The sequence below is a fragment of the Pan troglodytes genome, chromosome 13 (assembly GCF_028858775.2).
Source record: "Pan troglodytes isolate AG18354 chromosome 13, NHGRI_mPanTro3-v2.0_pri, whole genome shotgun sequence".
Classification (NCBI taxonomy): Eukaryota; Metazoa; Chordata; class Mammalia; order Primates; family Hominidae; genus Pan; species Pan troglodytes.
This window is the reverse complement of record NC_072411.2, coordinates 36,992,314-37,010,166: the sequence shown is the minus strand read 5'-3', so window position 1 is coordinate 37,010,166 and position 17,853 is coordinate 36,992,314. Positions and strand designations below refer to the sequence as shown.

Sequence of the window (17,853 nt, the reverse complement as noted above, 5' to 3'; positions counted from 1 at the left end):
ACCCTTTAGTCCTTGCAGACACTGAGACTAGAATATGGAGCTGCCTGGAAACCATGTGACAGCATTGCTCCGGAGAGGGAGCTCACACCTGAGTCCTAAGCAGCTACAGCATGGCACCATTTTGAGAGTCCAGCCCCCACCAGACTCCATCCTGCCCTGGGGTCCAACAGCCCCTGCAACTCCATATCCTTGGAACCCTACTTACATCTTCTTGTGTTTACCTGGAGGGCTGCAGCAGTGTGATGCCAGTTGTACCCAGTGGAGTGGCCAGATCCCCAGCATTGTAGCACACATGGTGTCCTGCACCCCAGAAACAACAGTGCAGCGCACCAGGGAGGCTGCTTCTGGGACAAAGGGAGCCAAAGCATGTGCTCCCCAGTGCCTAAGAACTGCCTACCTGAGGTGGCTATTACAGATAGCAACCCCACCCTTTCTAGCAGCAGGGCTGCCACACACATGCTCTGAGGACAGACTCTGCTGCTGTCCACTGCAGCTTCTGCTTAGGCTGAAGTGTGTGCCACTGGCAGTGACCCCACCCCCTTCAGCAACAGGGTTGCAGCACATTTGCATGTGCCCTGAGGACTGGCTTTCTTGGCTGCAGCTGCTGCCACCACCAGAAGCCAAACCATGAGCTCCCTGGAACCTGAGAGCCACCTGCCTGAAGCTGCTGCCACTGATGGCAACTCTGCTTCCACCAGTAGCAGGGCTATAGCACACTTGCACATGCCCTAATGACAGGCTCCCCTTGCCCACCACCACCGGAGCTGCAGCCACCCAATCATCATGCCAGGGCCCTGGGGATCACCCCACCCTGCCCACTACTGCTGACCCCTGAGTGTACCACTGGAGGGCCTGAGGAAAGGTCAACCAAGCCTGGCCCAGCAGCCCTGCCGGTGTCTGAGCACATTGCCTGGGGCCCAGGGATTCTCTGCCCTATCACTGCTGGTATCTGTACATTCCTCCTGAGGACCTGAGGACCGGCCCATCCAGCCCATTGCAGCCACTATTAACACCAATGCCTGCTGCTATGGAGCCCAAGCATTATCCCAGTACCACTATTGCCATTGCCCATGCCATGCATGCTGCCCAGGAGTCTAAGGACCTATCCACCCACCCAGCACACCACTGCCACTACCAGGACCTGAGCAAGCCTTGGAGGCCCAAGAATTGGCTCATTTGAACCCACTAACACTAGTGCCCATGTATGTCACCCAGGGGCCCAAGGATGGGCATGCTTGACACACCACTGCTACCACTCAGGCTAAAGGACTGGCCCACCTGGCATACCAATCCCCAGCAAAACCTCACCATAGACTCCACTAACAATCACAGACTTAGCCGCTGAGGAAATCACAGACACCACTGGCGCTGTTTACAGCTGAAGAAATTATACTAAGACCACACTACTGCATACACCCAGGATCAAAGCTAAAGCATCCTACCCAATCAACACCATAGATACATCTTCAGGAAAGAGTCTTCCCTTATGAAAGCCAATCCAAAAATTTAAAAGAAGTGACTGTTATACCACATGTGCCAATTCATTCAAGAGCTTCGACAATAGACTACATCAAGCAGGAGAAAGAATCTCAGGACTTGAATACAGATCTTTTGAAATAACCCATTCAGACAAAAATAAAGAAAAAAAAGAGTGAACAAAGCCTACATGACATGTAGGAAACTATAAATTGGCCAAATATACAATTTTGATTGTTCCAGAAGGTGAAGAGAAGACCAAAGGTATAGAAAATCTATTTAAAGACAGAATAGTTGAAACTTTCCCAGGTCTAGCAAGAGATTTAGACATCCAGATACAGGAAGCTAAGAGGTCCACAAATAGATACAACCTAGAAAGGTCTTCTCCAGGGTACATTGTAGTCAAACTGTCAAAAGTCAAAGAGAAAATTCTAAGAACAGCAAAAGAAAAGCATCTAGTAATGTATAAAAGAACCCCCATCAGACTAACAGTGGATTTATCAGCAGAAATCTTACAGGCCAGGAGAGAATGAGATAATATATTAAAAGTTTTAGGCCAGGCATAGTGGCTCGCACCTGTAATCCCAGCACTTTGGAAGGCTGAAGTGGGTGGATCACCTGAAGTCGGGAGTTTGAGACCAGCCTGACCAACATGGAGAAAATCCATCTCTACTAAAAATACAAAATTGCCCAGGTGTGGTGGCACATGCCTGTAATCCCAGCTACTCTGGAGGCTGAGACAGGAGAATTGCTTGAACCTGGGAGGTGGAGGGTGCAATGAGCCGAGATTGTGCCTTTGCACTCTAGCCTGGGCAACAACAGCAAAACTCCATCTCAAAAAAACAAACAAACAAACAAACAAAAAGTTTTGAAAGGCATAAAAACAAAACAAAACTGTCAGCCAAGAATGCTATACTCAGCAAAGTTATCCTTCAAAAATGGAGAAAGTCTTTCACAGACATGCAAAAACTGACAGACTTCATCACCATTAGTGGCCCTACAAGAAATGCTTAAGAAAGTCCTACACCTGGAAGTGAAAGGTCATATCTATCATCATGAAAACATATGAAAGTGTAAAACTCACAGGTAGAGGAAACCACACAAAAGAGGTAGAGAAAGGACTCAAACGTTAACACTACAGAAAACCACCAAACCACAATGATAAATAACAAGAGAGAAAGAAAGAAAGAAACAAACAAACAAAAAAAACCAGAAAACAATCAACAAAATGACAGGAATAAGAACATAAATGGATTAAAATTTCCAATTAAAATGGCTGAATAGATTTTTAAAAAGTGACCCAAAAATATGCTGCTTTCAAGAAACTCACTTTACCTGTAAAGACACATATAGACTGAAAGTGAAAGGATGGAAAAAGATAGTTCATGCAAATAGAAACCAATAGAGAGCATGAGTAGCTATATTCATATCAGATAAAACACACTTTATGTCAAAAACAGTAAAAAGAGACAAAGTCACTATATAATGATAAAGAGAAAAATTCAGCCAGAGGATGTAACAGTTCTGATGCACCCTACACCAGAGCACCCAGGTATATGAAGCAAATATTATTAGATCTGAAGAGAGAGATAAACTCTAATACAATCATAGATGGGGACTTTAACACCCCACTCTCAACATTAAGCAGATCATCTAAACAAAACATCAACAGAGAAACCTGGATTTAAATTGCACTTTAAACCAAACAGACACAACAGATACCTACAGAATATTTTCTCCAACAATGGCAGAATAAATGTTCCCATTAAAACATGGAACATTTTCCAGGATAGGCCATACATTAGGCTGCAAAACAAGTTTCAACAAATTTTTAAAAATCAAAATCATACCAAGTATTCTTTCAGCCACAATGGAATAAAACTAGAAATCAATAACAAGAGGAACTTTGGAAACTGTATAAATACATGGAAACTAAACAACATGTTCCTGAATGGCTACTGGGGCAAGAAAGAAATTAAGAAGAAAATTAAAAAATTTCTCAAAACAAATGAAAATCAAAACACAACATACCCAAATCTATGTGACATAGTAAAAGCAGTGCTAAGAGGGAGGTTTATAGCAATAAAAGCCTACATCAAAAATGTATGAAGATTGGATGGGCATGGTGGCTTACACCTGTAATCCCAACACTGTGGGAGGCCAAGGTGGGAGGATCACTTGAAGCCAAGAGTTCAAGACCAGCCTGGGTAGCAATGTGAGACCTTGTCTCAAAAAGAAAAAAAAAAATTAGCTAGCTAGGTCACTTGGTAGGCTAGGGTGGGAGGATTGCTTGAACCCAAGAGTTCAAGACTGCAGTAAGCCATGATTGCACCATTGCATTCCAGATGGGGTGACCTTTTAAAAAAGTATAAAAATTTAAATAAATAATCAAGGAAACAGAAGAAAAAGGGAACAAACCAAACCCCAAATTAGTAGAAAAAAAGAAATAAAGATCAGATTATGTTAAGTGAAATAAACCAGGATCAGAAAGACAAACATTGCATGTCCTCACTTATTTGTGGGATCTAAAAATAAAAACAATTAAATTCATTAACATAGAGAGTAGAAGGATGGTTACCAGAGGCTGGGAATGATAGTAGGAGGATAGGAGTAGGGCAGATAGGGATGGTTAATGGATTAAAAAAAAAAATAGAAAGCTTGAATAAGACCTACCATTTGATAGAACATCAGGGAGACAATAGTCATTAATAACTTAATTGTACATTTTAAAATAATTAAAAGAGTGTAATTAGATTGTTTGTAACACAAAGGATAAATGCTTGAGAGGATGGATACCCCATTCTCCATGATGTAATTATTTGACATTGCATGCCTGTATCAAAACATCTCATGTACCCCATAAATATATACACCATGTACCTACAAAAATTAAAAATAAAAAAATGTAAAAATCAATAGAAAAGTAATAAAGGTCAGAGTAGCATTAAATGAAATACAGAAAAAAATACAAAGGATCAGTGAAATGAGAAGTTGGTTAAAAAAAAATAAAATCAATAAACTGCTAGCTAGACTAACCAAGAAAAAAAAGAGAGATGACCGAAATAAAAATCAGAAACAAAAAAGGAGACATAACAACTAATACCACAGAAATGAAAAAACCCACCAGAGAACATTATGAACAAATATAAGCTAACAAAATGGAAAACCTAGAGGAAATGGATAAATTCCTGGACACATACAAGACTGAGTCAGGAAGAAATAGAGAACCTGAACAGACCAATAATGAGCAATAAGATTGAATCAGTAATAAAATATCTCCTAACAAAGAAAAGCCCAGGACTGGATGGCTTCACTGCCATATTCTACCAAACTCATAAAGAAGAACTAACACCAGTTATCCTCCAACTATTCCAAAAAATTGAGAAGGAAGGAATTCTCCCTAACTCATTCTATGAAGCCAGCATTACCCTGATACCAAAACCAGACAAGGATGCGAAAACCACAAAAAAAGAAAACTATAGGCCAGTATCTTTGATGAACATAGATACAAAATTCCTGAACAAAATACTAGCAAACCTAACCCAACAGCACATCAAAAAGATAATACACCATAATCAAGTGAGTTTTATACTAGTGATGCAAGGATGGTTTAACATGCACAAATCAATAAACATGATATATCACATTAACAGAATGAAGGACAAAAACAATATGACCATCTCAATAGAAACAGAAAAGGCATTTTCTAAAATCCAACATCCCTTTGTGATAAAAACTATCAACAAACTAGGCATAGAAAGAACATACCTCAATATAATAGGCCATATATGACAAACCCACAGCTAACATCATACAGAATGGGGAAAAGGTGAAAGCCTTTCTTCTTAGAACTGGAACAAGAGAAGGATGCCAACTTTCACCACTCCTATTCAACATAGTATTGGAAGTTCTAGCCAGAGTGATTAGGCAAGAGAAAGAATAAAAGGCATTCAGGCTGGGCGCAGTGGCTCATGCCTGTAATCCCAGCACTTTGGGGGGCTAAGGCGGGCAGATCATGAGGTCAGAAAATCGAGACCATCCTGGCTAACACAGTGAAACCCCATCTCTACTAAAAATACAAAAAATTAGCCGGGTGTGGTGGCGGGCACCTGTAGTCCCAGCTACTCGGGAGGCTGAGGCAGGAGAATGGCATGAACCCGGGAGGTGGAGCTTGCAGTGAGCATGGCATGAACCCAGGAGGTGGAGCTTGCAGTGAGCTGAGATCGCACCACTGCACTCCAGCCTGGGAGACAGAGTGGGACTCCATCTAAAAAAAAAAAAAGAATAAAAGGCATTCAAACTGGAAAAGAGAAAGTCAAACAGTGCCTCTTTGCAGATGACGTGATCTTATATCTAGAAAAACCTAAAGACTCCACCAAAAAACTCTTAGATCGATTCAGTAAAGATTCAGTATAGTTGCAGGATACAAAATTAACATACGAAAATCTGTTGTGTTTCTATATACCAACAATGAAGTAGCTGAAAAAGAAATCAAGAAGGCAATCCCATTTAAAATGGCTACAAAAATAAAATAAAATACCTGGGAACAAATGTAACCAAGGAGGTGAAAGACCTCTACAAGGAAAACTACAAAACATTGATGAAAAAAATTGAAGACACAAACAAATGCTCATGGGTCACAAGAATCAATATTGTTAAAGTGGTCATACTAACCAAAGTTATTTATGGATTCAATGCAAAAATACCAATGTAATTTTTCACAGAAATATATACAAAACAATCCTAAAATTTGTGTGGAACCAAAAAGGAGCTCAAAGAGCCAAAGCAATACTAAACAAAAAGAACAAAGCTGGAGGCATCACACTATGTCACTTCAAAATATACAGAAAATATATACAAAATATATTACAAGGCTACAGTAACCAAAACAGCATGGTATTGGTATAAAAACAGACACATAAACCAATAGAACAGAGTAGAGAACCCAGAAATAAGTCCCCATATGTAAACCAACTTATTTTTGGCAAAGGGACCAAGAACATATACTGGGGAATTGACACCCTCTTCAATATATGGTGCATATTCATATGCAGATGAACGAAGTTAGACCCCTATCTCACCATATACAAAAATCAACTCAAAATTGATTAAATACCTAAACATAAGACTCAAAACTATAAAATTACTAGAAGAAAACATAGGGAAACACTCCAGGTTATTGGTCTGTGCAGAAGCTCTTTAATATATAGTTCCATTTGTCTATTTTTGGTTTTGTCACCTGTGCTTTTAAGGTAAAGGAAAGCACAGCGTGAAGAGACGACCTGTTGAATGGGAGAAAATATTTGCAAAATGTTCATCCAACAAGAAACATATCTCAAAAGAAGACGCAAATAGCCCACAGGTATATGAAGAAATGCTCAACATCACTAATCAACAAGGAAATGCAAATTAAAACCACCAAGAGATACCATCTTATCCCAGTTAAAATGACTACTATTAAAAACACACAAAATCTCTCCCTCTCCCTCTCCCTCTCCCTTGTCTCCCTCTCCCCACGGTCTCCCTCTCCCTCTCTTTCCATGGTCTCCCTCTGATGCCGAGCTGAAGCTGGACTGTACTGCTGCCATCTTGGCTCACTGCAACCTCCCTGCCTGATTCTCCTGCCTCAGCCTGCCGAGTGCCTGCGATTGCAGGCACGCGCCGCCACGCCTGACTGGTTTTCGTATTTTTTTTGGTGGAGACGGGGTGTCGCTGTGTTGGCCGGGCGGGTCTCCAGCTCCTAACCACGAGTGATCCGCCAGCCTCGGCCTCCCGAGGTGCCGGGATTGCAGACAGAGTCTCGTTCACTCAGTGCTCAATGGTGCCCAGGCTGGAGTGCAGAGGCGTGATCCCGGTTCGCTACAACCTCCACCTCCCAGCCGCCTGCCTTGGCCTCCCAAAATGCCCAGATTGCAGCCTCTGCCCGGCCGCCACCCCGTCTGGGAAGTGAGGAGCGTCTCTGCCTGGCCGCCCATAGTCTGGGATGTGAGGAGCCCCTCTGCCTGGCTGCCCAGTCTGGAAAGTGAGGAGCGTCTCTGCCCGGCCGCCATCCCATCTAGGAAGTGAGGAGCGCCTCTTCCCGGCCGCCATCACATCTAGGAGGTGAGGAGCGTCTCTGCCCAGCTGCCCATCGTCTGAGATGTGGGGACTGCCTCTGCCCCGCCGTCCCATCTGGGATGTAAGGAGCGCCTCTGCCCGGCCGCGACCCCGTCTGGGAGGTGAGGGGCGCCTCTGCCCGGCCGCCCCTACTGGGAAGTGAGGAGCCCCTCTGCCCCGCCAGCTGCCCCGTCCGGGAGTGAGGTGGAGGGGTCAGCCCCCCGCCCGGCCAGCCGCCCCATCCGGGAGGGAGGTCGGGGGGTCAGCCCCCCGACCGGCCAGCCGCCCCGTCCGGGAGGTGAGGGGCGCCTCTGCCTGGCCGCCCCTACTGGGAAGTGAGGAGCCCCTCTGCCCGGCCAGCTGCCCTGTCCGGGAGGGAGGTGGGGGTTCAGACCCCCGCCCGGCCAGCCGCCCGGTCCGGGAGGTGAGGGGCGCCTCTGCCCGGCCGCCCCTACTGGGAAGTGAGGAGCCCCTCTGCCAGGCCACCACCCCGTCTGGGAGGTGTACCCAACAGCTCATTGAGAACGGGCCATGATGACAATGGCAGTTTTGTGGAATAGAAAGGGGGGAAAGGTGGGGAAAAGATTGAGAAATCGGATGGTTGCCGTGTCTGTGTAGAAAGAAGTATACATGGGAGACTTTTCATTTTGTTCTGTACTAAGAAAAATTCTTCTGCCTTGGGATCCTGTTCATCTGTGACCTTACCCCCAACCCTGTGCTTTCTGAAACATGTGCTGTGTCCACTCAGGGTTAAATGGATTAGGGGCGGTGCAAGATGTGCTTTGTTGAACAGATGCTTGAAGGCAGCATGCTCGTTGGGAGTCATCACCACTCCCTAATCTCAAGTACCCAGGGACACAAACACTGCGGAAGGCCGCAGGGTCCTCTGCCTAGGAAAACCAGAGACCTTTGTTCACTTGTTTATCTGCTGACCTTCCCTCCACTATTGTCCTATGACCCTGCCAAATCCCCCTCTGCGAGAAACACCCAAGAATGATCAATAAAAAATAAAAAAATAAGAAAAAAAAGAAATAAGACACAGAGACAAAGTATGGAGAAACAACAGTGGGCCTAGGGGACTGGCGCTCAGCATACCAAGGATCTGAACGGGCACAGGCCTCTGAGTTCCCTCAGTTTTTATTGATTATTATTTTTATTATTTTAGCAAAAAGGAATGTAGTAGGAGGGCAAGGTGATAATAAGGAGAAAGTCAGCAACGAACATGTGAGCAATACAATCTAAGTCATAAGGAAGTTCAAGGGAAGGTACTATGACTGGACGTGTCTCTAAGCAAGATTTATGTTTCTCTCCACCCAAACATCTCAGTGGAGTAAAGAATAACAAGGCAGCATTGCTGCGAACATGTCTCACCTCCCACCATAGGGCGGTTTTTCTCCCATCTCAGAACTGAACAAATGTACAATCAGGTTTTATACTGATACATTCAGTTCCCAGGGGCAGGCAGGATGCAGCGGCCTTCCTCTCTCTCAACTGCAAGAGGATTTCCTCTTTGACTAATCCACCTCAGCCAGACCCTTTACTGGTGTCGGGCTCGGGGACGCTCAGGTCTTTCTCATCCCATGAGGCCACTTTTCAGACTATCACATGGGGAGAAACTTTGGACAATACGGCGCTTTCAAGGGCAGAGCTCCCTGAGGCTTTCCACAGTGTATGTTGCCCCTGATTTATTGAGACTGGGGAGTGGCGATGACTTTTACCAAGTATACTGCTTGGAAACATCTTGTTAGCAAGGCGCATCCTGCACAGCCCTAGATCCCTTAAACCTTGATTTCATACAACACATGCTTTTGTGAGCTTCAGGTTGGGTCAAAGTGGTTTGTTCAAAGTGAATGGGGCAAAGCTACAGATTAACAACATCTCAGCAAAGAAATTGTTGAAAGTACAGGCCTTTTTCAAAATGGAGTCTCTTATGTCTTTCCTTTCTACATAGACACAGTAAGAGTCTGATCGCTCTTTCTTTAGCCTACACTCACTGAACTGCCCTTCCCCTCTGCTGGGCCATGACCACAGAGAACAGGTCCACTGTCCTCCCTGCGTGGTGCACCATGGAGGCTCAGACTCCGTCCTCGAGGCTGGCAAGAAGACAGGGTAAGACATGAGCCTCCTGATACAGGAGATGTCTGTGGAGCCCACAGGACTGCAACCTCACACTGCAGGGCTGGAGGCACAGACTGACTATTTACTATTCTGTGGCCTGGGGGGCTCAAGGCACAGAGCTCCTCATTAGCCAAAGTCACCCAAGTTCCCAACCTCTAAGGATTTCCTCATAATAATGCAAGAAGAAGAAAAGTGAGTGCCCGTAGAAGCTTTGGGGCTCTTCCTCTAATCAGGAGAAAGCTGGTGTGTATTCTTCACTTCTTTCTTTTCTTTTTAAACATCCAACTGCTTTAATTTTCATCTTTTATTATGGGAAAATATACCACGTATAAATATTAAAAAAAAAACACAAAAATAACAGATGCTGGCAAGAATGTGTAGATAAGGAAACTCACGTACTGTTGGGTGTGAATGTAAATTAATACAGCCATTATGGAAAACAGTATGGAGATTTCTCAAAAAAACCCCAAAAAACTAAAAATAGAACTACCTGCCGTGTGATCCAGCAATCCTCCTACTGAGTATTTATCCAAAGGAAAGAAAATCATTATCTCTAAGGGATACCTGCATCCTCATGCTTATTGCAGCACTATTCACAATAACAAAGGTATGGATCCACCTAAGTGTCCCTCAACAGATGAATAGATAAAGAAAACTTAGTATATATGCACAACAGAATGCTACTCAGCCATAAAAAAAATGAAGTCTTATCATTTTCAGCAACAGAGATGGATCTGGAGTTCTTTATCTTAAATAAAATAAGCCAGGCCCAGCAAGACAAATACCACATGTTCTCACTCTTATGTGGGAGCTACGAAAGTAGATCTCATGGAAGTAGAGAGTAGAATGATAGTTATCAGAGGCTGGGAAGGGTGTGTATGTGGTGGGGCAGGGAGGATAAAAAGAGGTTGGTTAATGGGTACATAATTAGATAGAAGGAGTAAGTTCTAATGTTTGATAACAGAGCAGGGTGACTGTAATTAACAACAATGTATTCTGTATTTCAAATAGCTAGAAGAGAGGACTTGAAGTGTTCCTGACACATAGAAATGACAAATACTCATTATATATCAATAAAGAAAGTGGTTGCACAATGTAGTGGGTAGGGGAAGTTACCTGGTTGTTGAAGCCTTAATAAATATTTATGTATCTGAAAAAAAAAATCAAAAGATGGCCAATTTAACCAAAAGAATGCCTCTGGAATAGGCCATTGCAGCTAATCATTGACTATTTCATTAGCTCATTGGTTCATTAACTGGCTCATTGACTGATACCTTTCTAAAATCTTTTGAATTTCTTGAAGAAAAAAACTATGCCACAATATTACTGAACAACTGTCTCCCTCTATCTTACGTTAATCCAGGAGTGCCCAAAACGGGATTATTTCAATTAATCACCAAAGCATATTTGAATATCTATTTTAAAAGGTTTTCAATTCTGGATTTTAATGCTTCTGAATTTTAAAAGTAAATGTAAGTGTGAATTTTACCATACGTAAATTAGACTCCAAACAAATTGCACAAAAGTACAATGGGAAAGTAGGGCCTAGTTTTCAATCACAATAGCTACCACTTTTCAAACAAGTACCATGCTATTGTTTAAAAGTTGTATATATATTATTTAATTCTCCCAATGAGTTAGGTATTATTGTTATCTCCATCTTACTGATGAAGAGAGTTTTAGTCACTTAGCTTAAGGTCACACAGATAAAAATTGGAGACTGGACTCAACCCAAGTCTGTTTGACTATCAGAAGTTGTATTTCCGTCTTTAAAAGTTCACATTTAAGTAGATCTACATTGGCAGTCTCATTACTGAGTGCTGCTGCTTCTAATGTGTTTTTCCCTTCTTAGGGACCAGCATGAGCGACCTTCTGCTCTCCAGCTCCTGAAGCACTCCTTCTTGGAGAGAAGTCACTGAATATACATCAAGACTTTCTTCCCAGTTCCACTGCAGATGCTCCCTTGCTTAATTGTGGGGAATGATGGCTAAGGGATTTTTGTTTCCCTACTGAAAATTCAGTGTAACCCAGTTTAACCAGATCCTATGGAGTCATTAACTGAAAGTTGCAGTTACATATTAGCCTCCTCAAGTGTCAGACATTATTACTCATAGTATCAGAAAACATGTTCTTAATAACAACAAAAAACTATTTCAGTGTTTACAGTTTTGATTGTCCAGGAACTACATTCTCTATTGTTTTATATGACATTTCTTTTTATTTTTGGCCTGTCCTGTCAATTTTAATGTTGTTAGTTTAAAATAAATTGTAAAAACAACTTATATTTTCTTGCTTGGTGAGTAAAGATGCTTACTTAATTCGTCCAAAGCAGAGCAGAGCAGAGGAAGGCAGGAAGGTAAGTTAAAGAGATTCTAGATTCTGTACTTTGGCAGCAATCTTAGCCTAAAAGATTCTAGGAGGCTCAAGGCCTAATAGGGAGGAGGTGAGGGCCTCGGCATTTCATTATCAGAGGGCCCCCAAACTCCTCAGATGTCTCTGAGAAATTGTGCTAGTTAAGGTGGCATCATAAACCTTGGGCTCCTTTCTCTGTAATTTATTTGTAGTGATTTGAAGTTTTTAATCTATTTGCAGTGAATCAGGTCATTTCCATATGCAGAACTAGCTAAGTCTAAATCAGCTGGTAGGACAAAAGCTAGGTCTGGTAAGGGAAGGATGATTTTTCCACAGACCTTTGCTCATTTCATTTGAATAGTTACCTCTGCTGAGGTCATCCTTCAAATACTGCCATTCCCAGAACATTAGTAGACCTCACAAAAGTGAGCATGGATGAGTTAGTAGTATTACAAGCCATTTTAAGTTGGTGGATTAAGCAATATTTTTTTTAGACTGAGTCTTACTCTACTGCCCAGGCTGGAGTGCAGTTGCGTTATCTTGGCTCACTGCAACAACCTCCGCCTGCTGGGTTCAAGTGATTCTTTTGCCTCAGCCTCCCAAGTAGCTGGGATTACAGTTGCCCACCACCACGCCCAGCTAATTTTTGTATTTTTTGTGGAAATGGGGTTTCACCATGTTGGCCAAGATGGAGTTTCACTGTGTTGGCCAGGCTGTCTTGAACTCCAGACCTCAAGTGATCCACCTGCCTCGGCCTCCCAAAGTGCTGGGATTACAGGCGTGAGCCATCGTGCCCAGCCAGGATTAAGCATTTTTTATAAGGTTTCCATTGCTGTTGATCTCACTCATCCACTAAACTTCGCACCTATTGTTCTTTTTTTTATTATTATTATTTGAGATGGAGTCTCACTCTGTTGCCCAGGCTGGAGTGCAGTGGCGTGATCTTGGCTCACCGCAACCTCTGCCACCTGGGTTCAAGCAATTTTCCTGTCTCAGCCTGCCAAGTAGCTGAGATTACTGGGACCTGCCACTGTGCCTGGCTAATTTGTGTAGTTTTAGTAGAGATGGGGTTTCACCATCTTGGCCAGGCTGGTCTTGAACTCCTGACCTCATGATCCACCCGCCTTGGCCTCCCAAAGTGTTGGGATTACAGGCGTGAGCCATCGCGCCCAGCCAGCACCTATTGCTCTAAGCTATAGCCACAGATATTTTTATTGGCTGCCGTCATTTCAAGCTGGTACAACTAAAAATTAACTTTAGGAGTATTCTAATACTAGTATCAGGATTTGTCAAAACAAAGCTGGTTTAGTTTTTATGAAATAAATGTGAAATGCTGTCCAGGTGAGGTAAAAACAGATTTTACTCTGGACATGTAACATTAGATGAGTCTTTGTGGGTATAACTTTTCTCAAATTTTTTTCATATTTAAGAAATTAAGGGAAGAATATGTCCTTTATTTTACTTACTTGTATCTCAACATGACCAGAAACAACATAATTTTGAAAGGTTAGGGCTTATTTCTTTTCCATTTTGGAGGGATCTTCAGCATTCTTTCAAATCTGAATATTATATTGGATTTTAAAGCAACTATTTACAATCAAGCCTGTTAAACCCTATGGGGAAAGGGCAAAGAGTAAGACCTGTTAATAGTGTGTATAGAGATCACAGTAATGGACACATGAAGTTGGTGTTAACAAGTTTACTCCTATTCTACTGAAATATAAGGGTACTGAAGACAATTTTGGAATATTGAACAGAAACTTCAAAAAGCTGAAGTTTTGGCCAGGCAGGGTGGCTCACCCCTGTAATCCCAGCACTTTGGGAGGCCGAGGCAGGTGGATCACTTGAGGTCAGGAGTTGGGAGACCAGCCTGGCCAACATGCTGAAACCCCATCTCTACTAAAAATACAAAAAATTAGCTGGGCATGGTGGCGTGTGCCTGTAATCCCAATTACTTGGGAGGCTGAGGCAGGAGAATCGCTTGAACCTGGAAGGAAGAGGTTGCAGTGAGCCGAGATCGCACTACTGCACTCCAGCCTGGGCAACAAAAGTGAAATTCATCTCAAAAAAAAAAAAAAAAAAAAAAAAAAAAAGCTGAAGTTTTCAATAGGCAAGCCTTGGTCCTCAAAGCTTCTGTGTTTTTGTTATTCACTGTGTTTAAGACATGAACAATTGTTTGGAATTACACTCTTCATTATCATTGCCCATATGTGTGCTCTCTTCCTTTGAAGGGGGTCTGAAAGGAGGTTGGGAGTGGAGGTAGGTTGGGGCTGGGATGGCTAGCATTCACTGAGCTTTTAGCAGAAAAAGGCACATCATTTCATTCTAGCTGCTGATTGGGATGGTAGTATCGTCCTCCCTTTATTATTTTGAGTACTTTAATGGCGTGAAAAGCTTTTCATTGTTCACCTAGCAGTAATACCGTCCTCCCTTCCATGAGCATCACCCTTTTCCCAAGGCACAACCGCTGAGTTTTCAATCACATTGAAAACTCATCTTATTATGTACTAAATTCCTGTATGCTCTGGGCCCAAGCTCAACCAAAGACATTTTAACCCCCAAGTTCTAAAAAGTAGACCTACAGCATCTCCTTAACTTAAACCTACTTTAGTCGTACACTGTGTAATGAGTAGCTCCAAGATAATAACCCACTTAATCTGCTCAAGGAGCAGCCAAAAGCTGCATACCATCACCTACCAGGCCGTCTTTCTTCTTCATACGAGCTGCACTTACAAGTATTAATTCAGTTTAAAGCAGCTATTTAAATGCAGAAACTTGCATTTTAAAAATCTTTCCAGGTGATTCTGCCAATTAAAAAATCTCTGGTGTAAGCAGCCTCTCTCTCTACTGGTAATAAAGTTTTAAAAAAAGTTTGTATATGCCATTACACTGTCAAGTTTATAGAGGATAGTGCTTTTTCCTATTGACAGGACATCACAACATTATGAAAATCCATGGCTGAATTCATCCATAAAGCAGTCACTAACAGGCTGACGTGAAAGACTAAAGAAAACTGGCCTCCTCAACTGTGTCTGAACATTTGAAAGGTCTAAGTAAGCCTCTTAATTTCATGGCAATATAATAAAAATATTTTGTCAGTGAGGCCCTACATTGTTTTGGGAGGTGGTATTCAGGGGAAGGAATAGGCAGGCCATATGCTACAGCTAAAATAAAAACATACAATTTATTATATTGAAAAGTGCAGGGGGCAGGGGTGAAGGAATAAACAATGGACTTAGATGAGTTTGGTTAGATGGAATTACTCACTTTGTAAAGTTAAAACCCATCCAATTTATTATGTTAATAGAACAAGCCCTTACTGGTGTCAGCACCAGTGAGACAAATCTCTTAACTGTGATACAAAAAATATTTGTTACATTTAGGCTGAAAATGTTTTATTTTTAATTAAAAAAAAATTTTTTTTTTTTTGAGATGGAGTCTTGCTCTGTGGCCTAGGCTGGAGTGCAGTGGCGCTATCTCGGCTCACTGCAATCTCTGCCTCCCAGGCTCAAGCGATTCTCTCCTGCCTCAGCCGCCTGAGTAGCTGGGACTACAGGCGCGCACCACAACGCCCAGCTAATCTTTTTGTATTTTTTAGTAGAGACAGGGTTTCGCCATGTTGGTCAGGCTGTTCTCGAACTCCTCACCTCAGGTGACCCGCCCGCCTTGGCCTCAAACTCCCAAAGTGCTGGGATTACAGGCATAAGTCACCGTACCCGGCCTGAAAATCTATTTTAAAAGAAGCGACTTTTCTATCCTAATTCTACTTTATCAAAGTTATTGCAATTAGCTTTCATTTTCTCTCAAGTGGAAGGTGCAGGGAAATCGCTGGTAAGGAGAGGGAAGCTGGCGAGCAGCCTTATTAAAGAACAGCTTATGCTTAAATATTTTTGAAGGGGCCGGGCATGGTGGCTCACACCTGTAATCCTAGCACTTTTGCAGGCCAAGGTGGGCGGACTGCTTGAGCCTAGGAGTTTGAAACCACGCTGGGCAACATATCAAAACTCCGTTCTACCAAACACAAGAACAACAACAAAACAAAACAAAACAAACCACAAAAAAACCCCCCCAAATTAGCCGGGCATGGTGGCACATGCCTGTAGTCCCAGCTACTCAGGAGGCTGAGGTTGGATGATCGCTTGAGCCTGGGAGGCGGAGGCTATAGTAAGCCAAAAATCACACCACTGTACTGTACTCTAGCTTGGCTGACAGTGAGAACTTGTCTCAAAAAATAAAAAATTTTAAATGGGTAATTCCCCTTCCAGATAACTGCAACTATTCTTTGTGCTTTTTATGGGAGTGATGCAAGAGGTTAGACAAGAAAATCTTAAAACAGAAATTAGAATGAACAATTTAAGAGAATTCTGGACACAGCGGGCATGCAGTATTTAATATGTTCCAGTTACACACCTGGATTGGCCTTCATCATTCCAATATCCCACATCTACCCCTCAATTAGGATTCTCTTTAATGCTATTCTATCTAGCCTTCCTTGACCATCCAAGCCTGACACAACTCTATGATGAACAGGTACTACTACTAACACTTTGTAGGGAAGAAAAAGCATGAGATCAAGTAATTCACCCAATGCCATTCTGTTATTAAATGGTAGGGCTGAGACTAGAGCATGGACCATTTGATCTCAGAGCCTGCACTCCTGAATGATACATGAAATTACTTGGATAAAGGGTCAATTATACTAGAGATCTCACATTTTCCAGGGACTGAAGGTTACTTCTGTTTTTGTTGTTGTTAAGGAATCTTGCTCTGTCGCCCAGGCTGGAGTGCAGTGGTGCGATCTCAGGCTCTCTGCAACCTCTGCCTCCTGGGTTCAAGCGATTCTCTTGCCTCAGCCTCCCGAGTAGCTGGGATTACAGGCATGCACCACCACACCCAGCTAATTTTTGTATTTTTAGTAGAGACAGGGTTTCACCATGTTGACCAGGATTGTGTTGAACTCCTGACCTCAGGTTATCCGCCTGCCTTGGCCTCCCAAAGTGCTGGGATTACAGGCATGAGCCACTGCGCCCCACCTCAAAGTTACTTCTGATTCACATTAACTTAAGATGTTAGAGCCTTGGATTTATGTTGTCAATAAACATTTTATTAGTTCCTTGTATGGATAAGAAGCTTAAAGTCAATGACTAATTCATGCCATATACACATATTCCTGTTTTAGATTTTCTATTAGCAAACATCCTGTTCAATTGTTGTTGGGAGTTTTGAGTACATTCAGAAAATGAAACCCCACAATCACTGTTTACAACAAATGAGTACGTATTTTTTCTAATAAAATGAAGCTGCTTGAAAAAAACATACCTTAAAAATAAGAATGTACTCATCACTTAATAAGAATGTACTCGTTATTAAACAATAGGCAAATCAAACAAACTACTAAAGTGGCAATGCTCGGGATTTTGAGTTTCCGCCCCAAACTTGAAAATAAAGTAGATGGCCCTCAAACTTTGAGATAAATGGATTCCACAGTGAAGTTAAGTTGCCTATACGAGAACAGAATTACTCCTAGCCATTCAATCTTCGATGGATCTTATCAACCTACTTAAGCAATCTGTCAGGCAGAATAGGTAACAGTAAATTATAAAGAAGGTGCCACAGAGGCAAAAACTGGCTGTGCCCAAATTGACACTGCAGAGCAGAAAATTAATGTATGATATTAGGCCTAAAACATTTTGAGCTTTTCAGTCCCACTGGCAAAATGTATTACAAAAATAGACGCTCCAGGGAAACTAACAAAAGCAACCTTTTGATTTCGGCTTCCATGTATGTCAGCTTACAGCAATTAGGTTGCTC

General features: G+C 42.5%; 1 protein-coding gene across 2 annotated transcripts in view; it reads left to right on the top strand.

Annotated features, from left to right (window-relative positions):
- The window catches only part of MAP3K19 (mitogen-activated protein kinase kinase kinase 19), an 81,553-nt gene extending 69,593 nt beyond the window's left edge, over nt 1-11,960 (top strand). The window contains exon 10 of one of the 2 annotated variants that reach the window (XM_063791122.1): nt 11,543-11,960. In XM_063791122.1, coding sequence (XP_063647192.1) covers nt 11,543-11,609 — 67 coding nt within the window. In that variant the 3' untranslated portion in view covers nt 11,610-11,960. The remainder of the gene's footprint in view (nt 1-11,542) is intronic. The other variant, XM_525928.9, reaches the window with a different exon arrangement.
- The last annotated feature ends 5,893 nt before the right edge of the window (nt 11,961-17,853 follow it).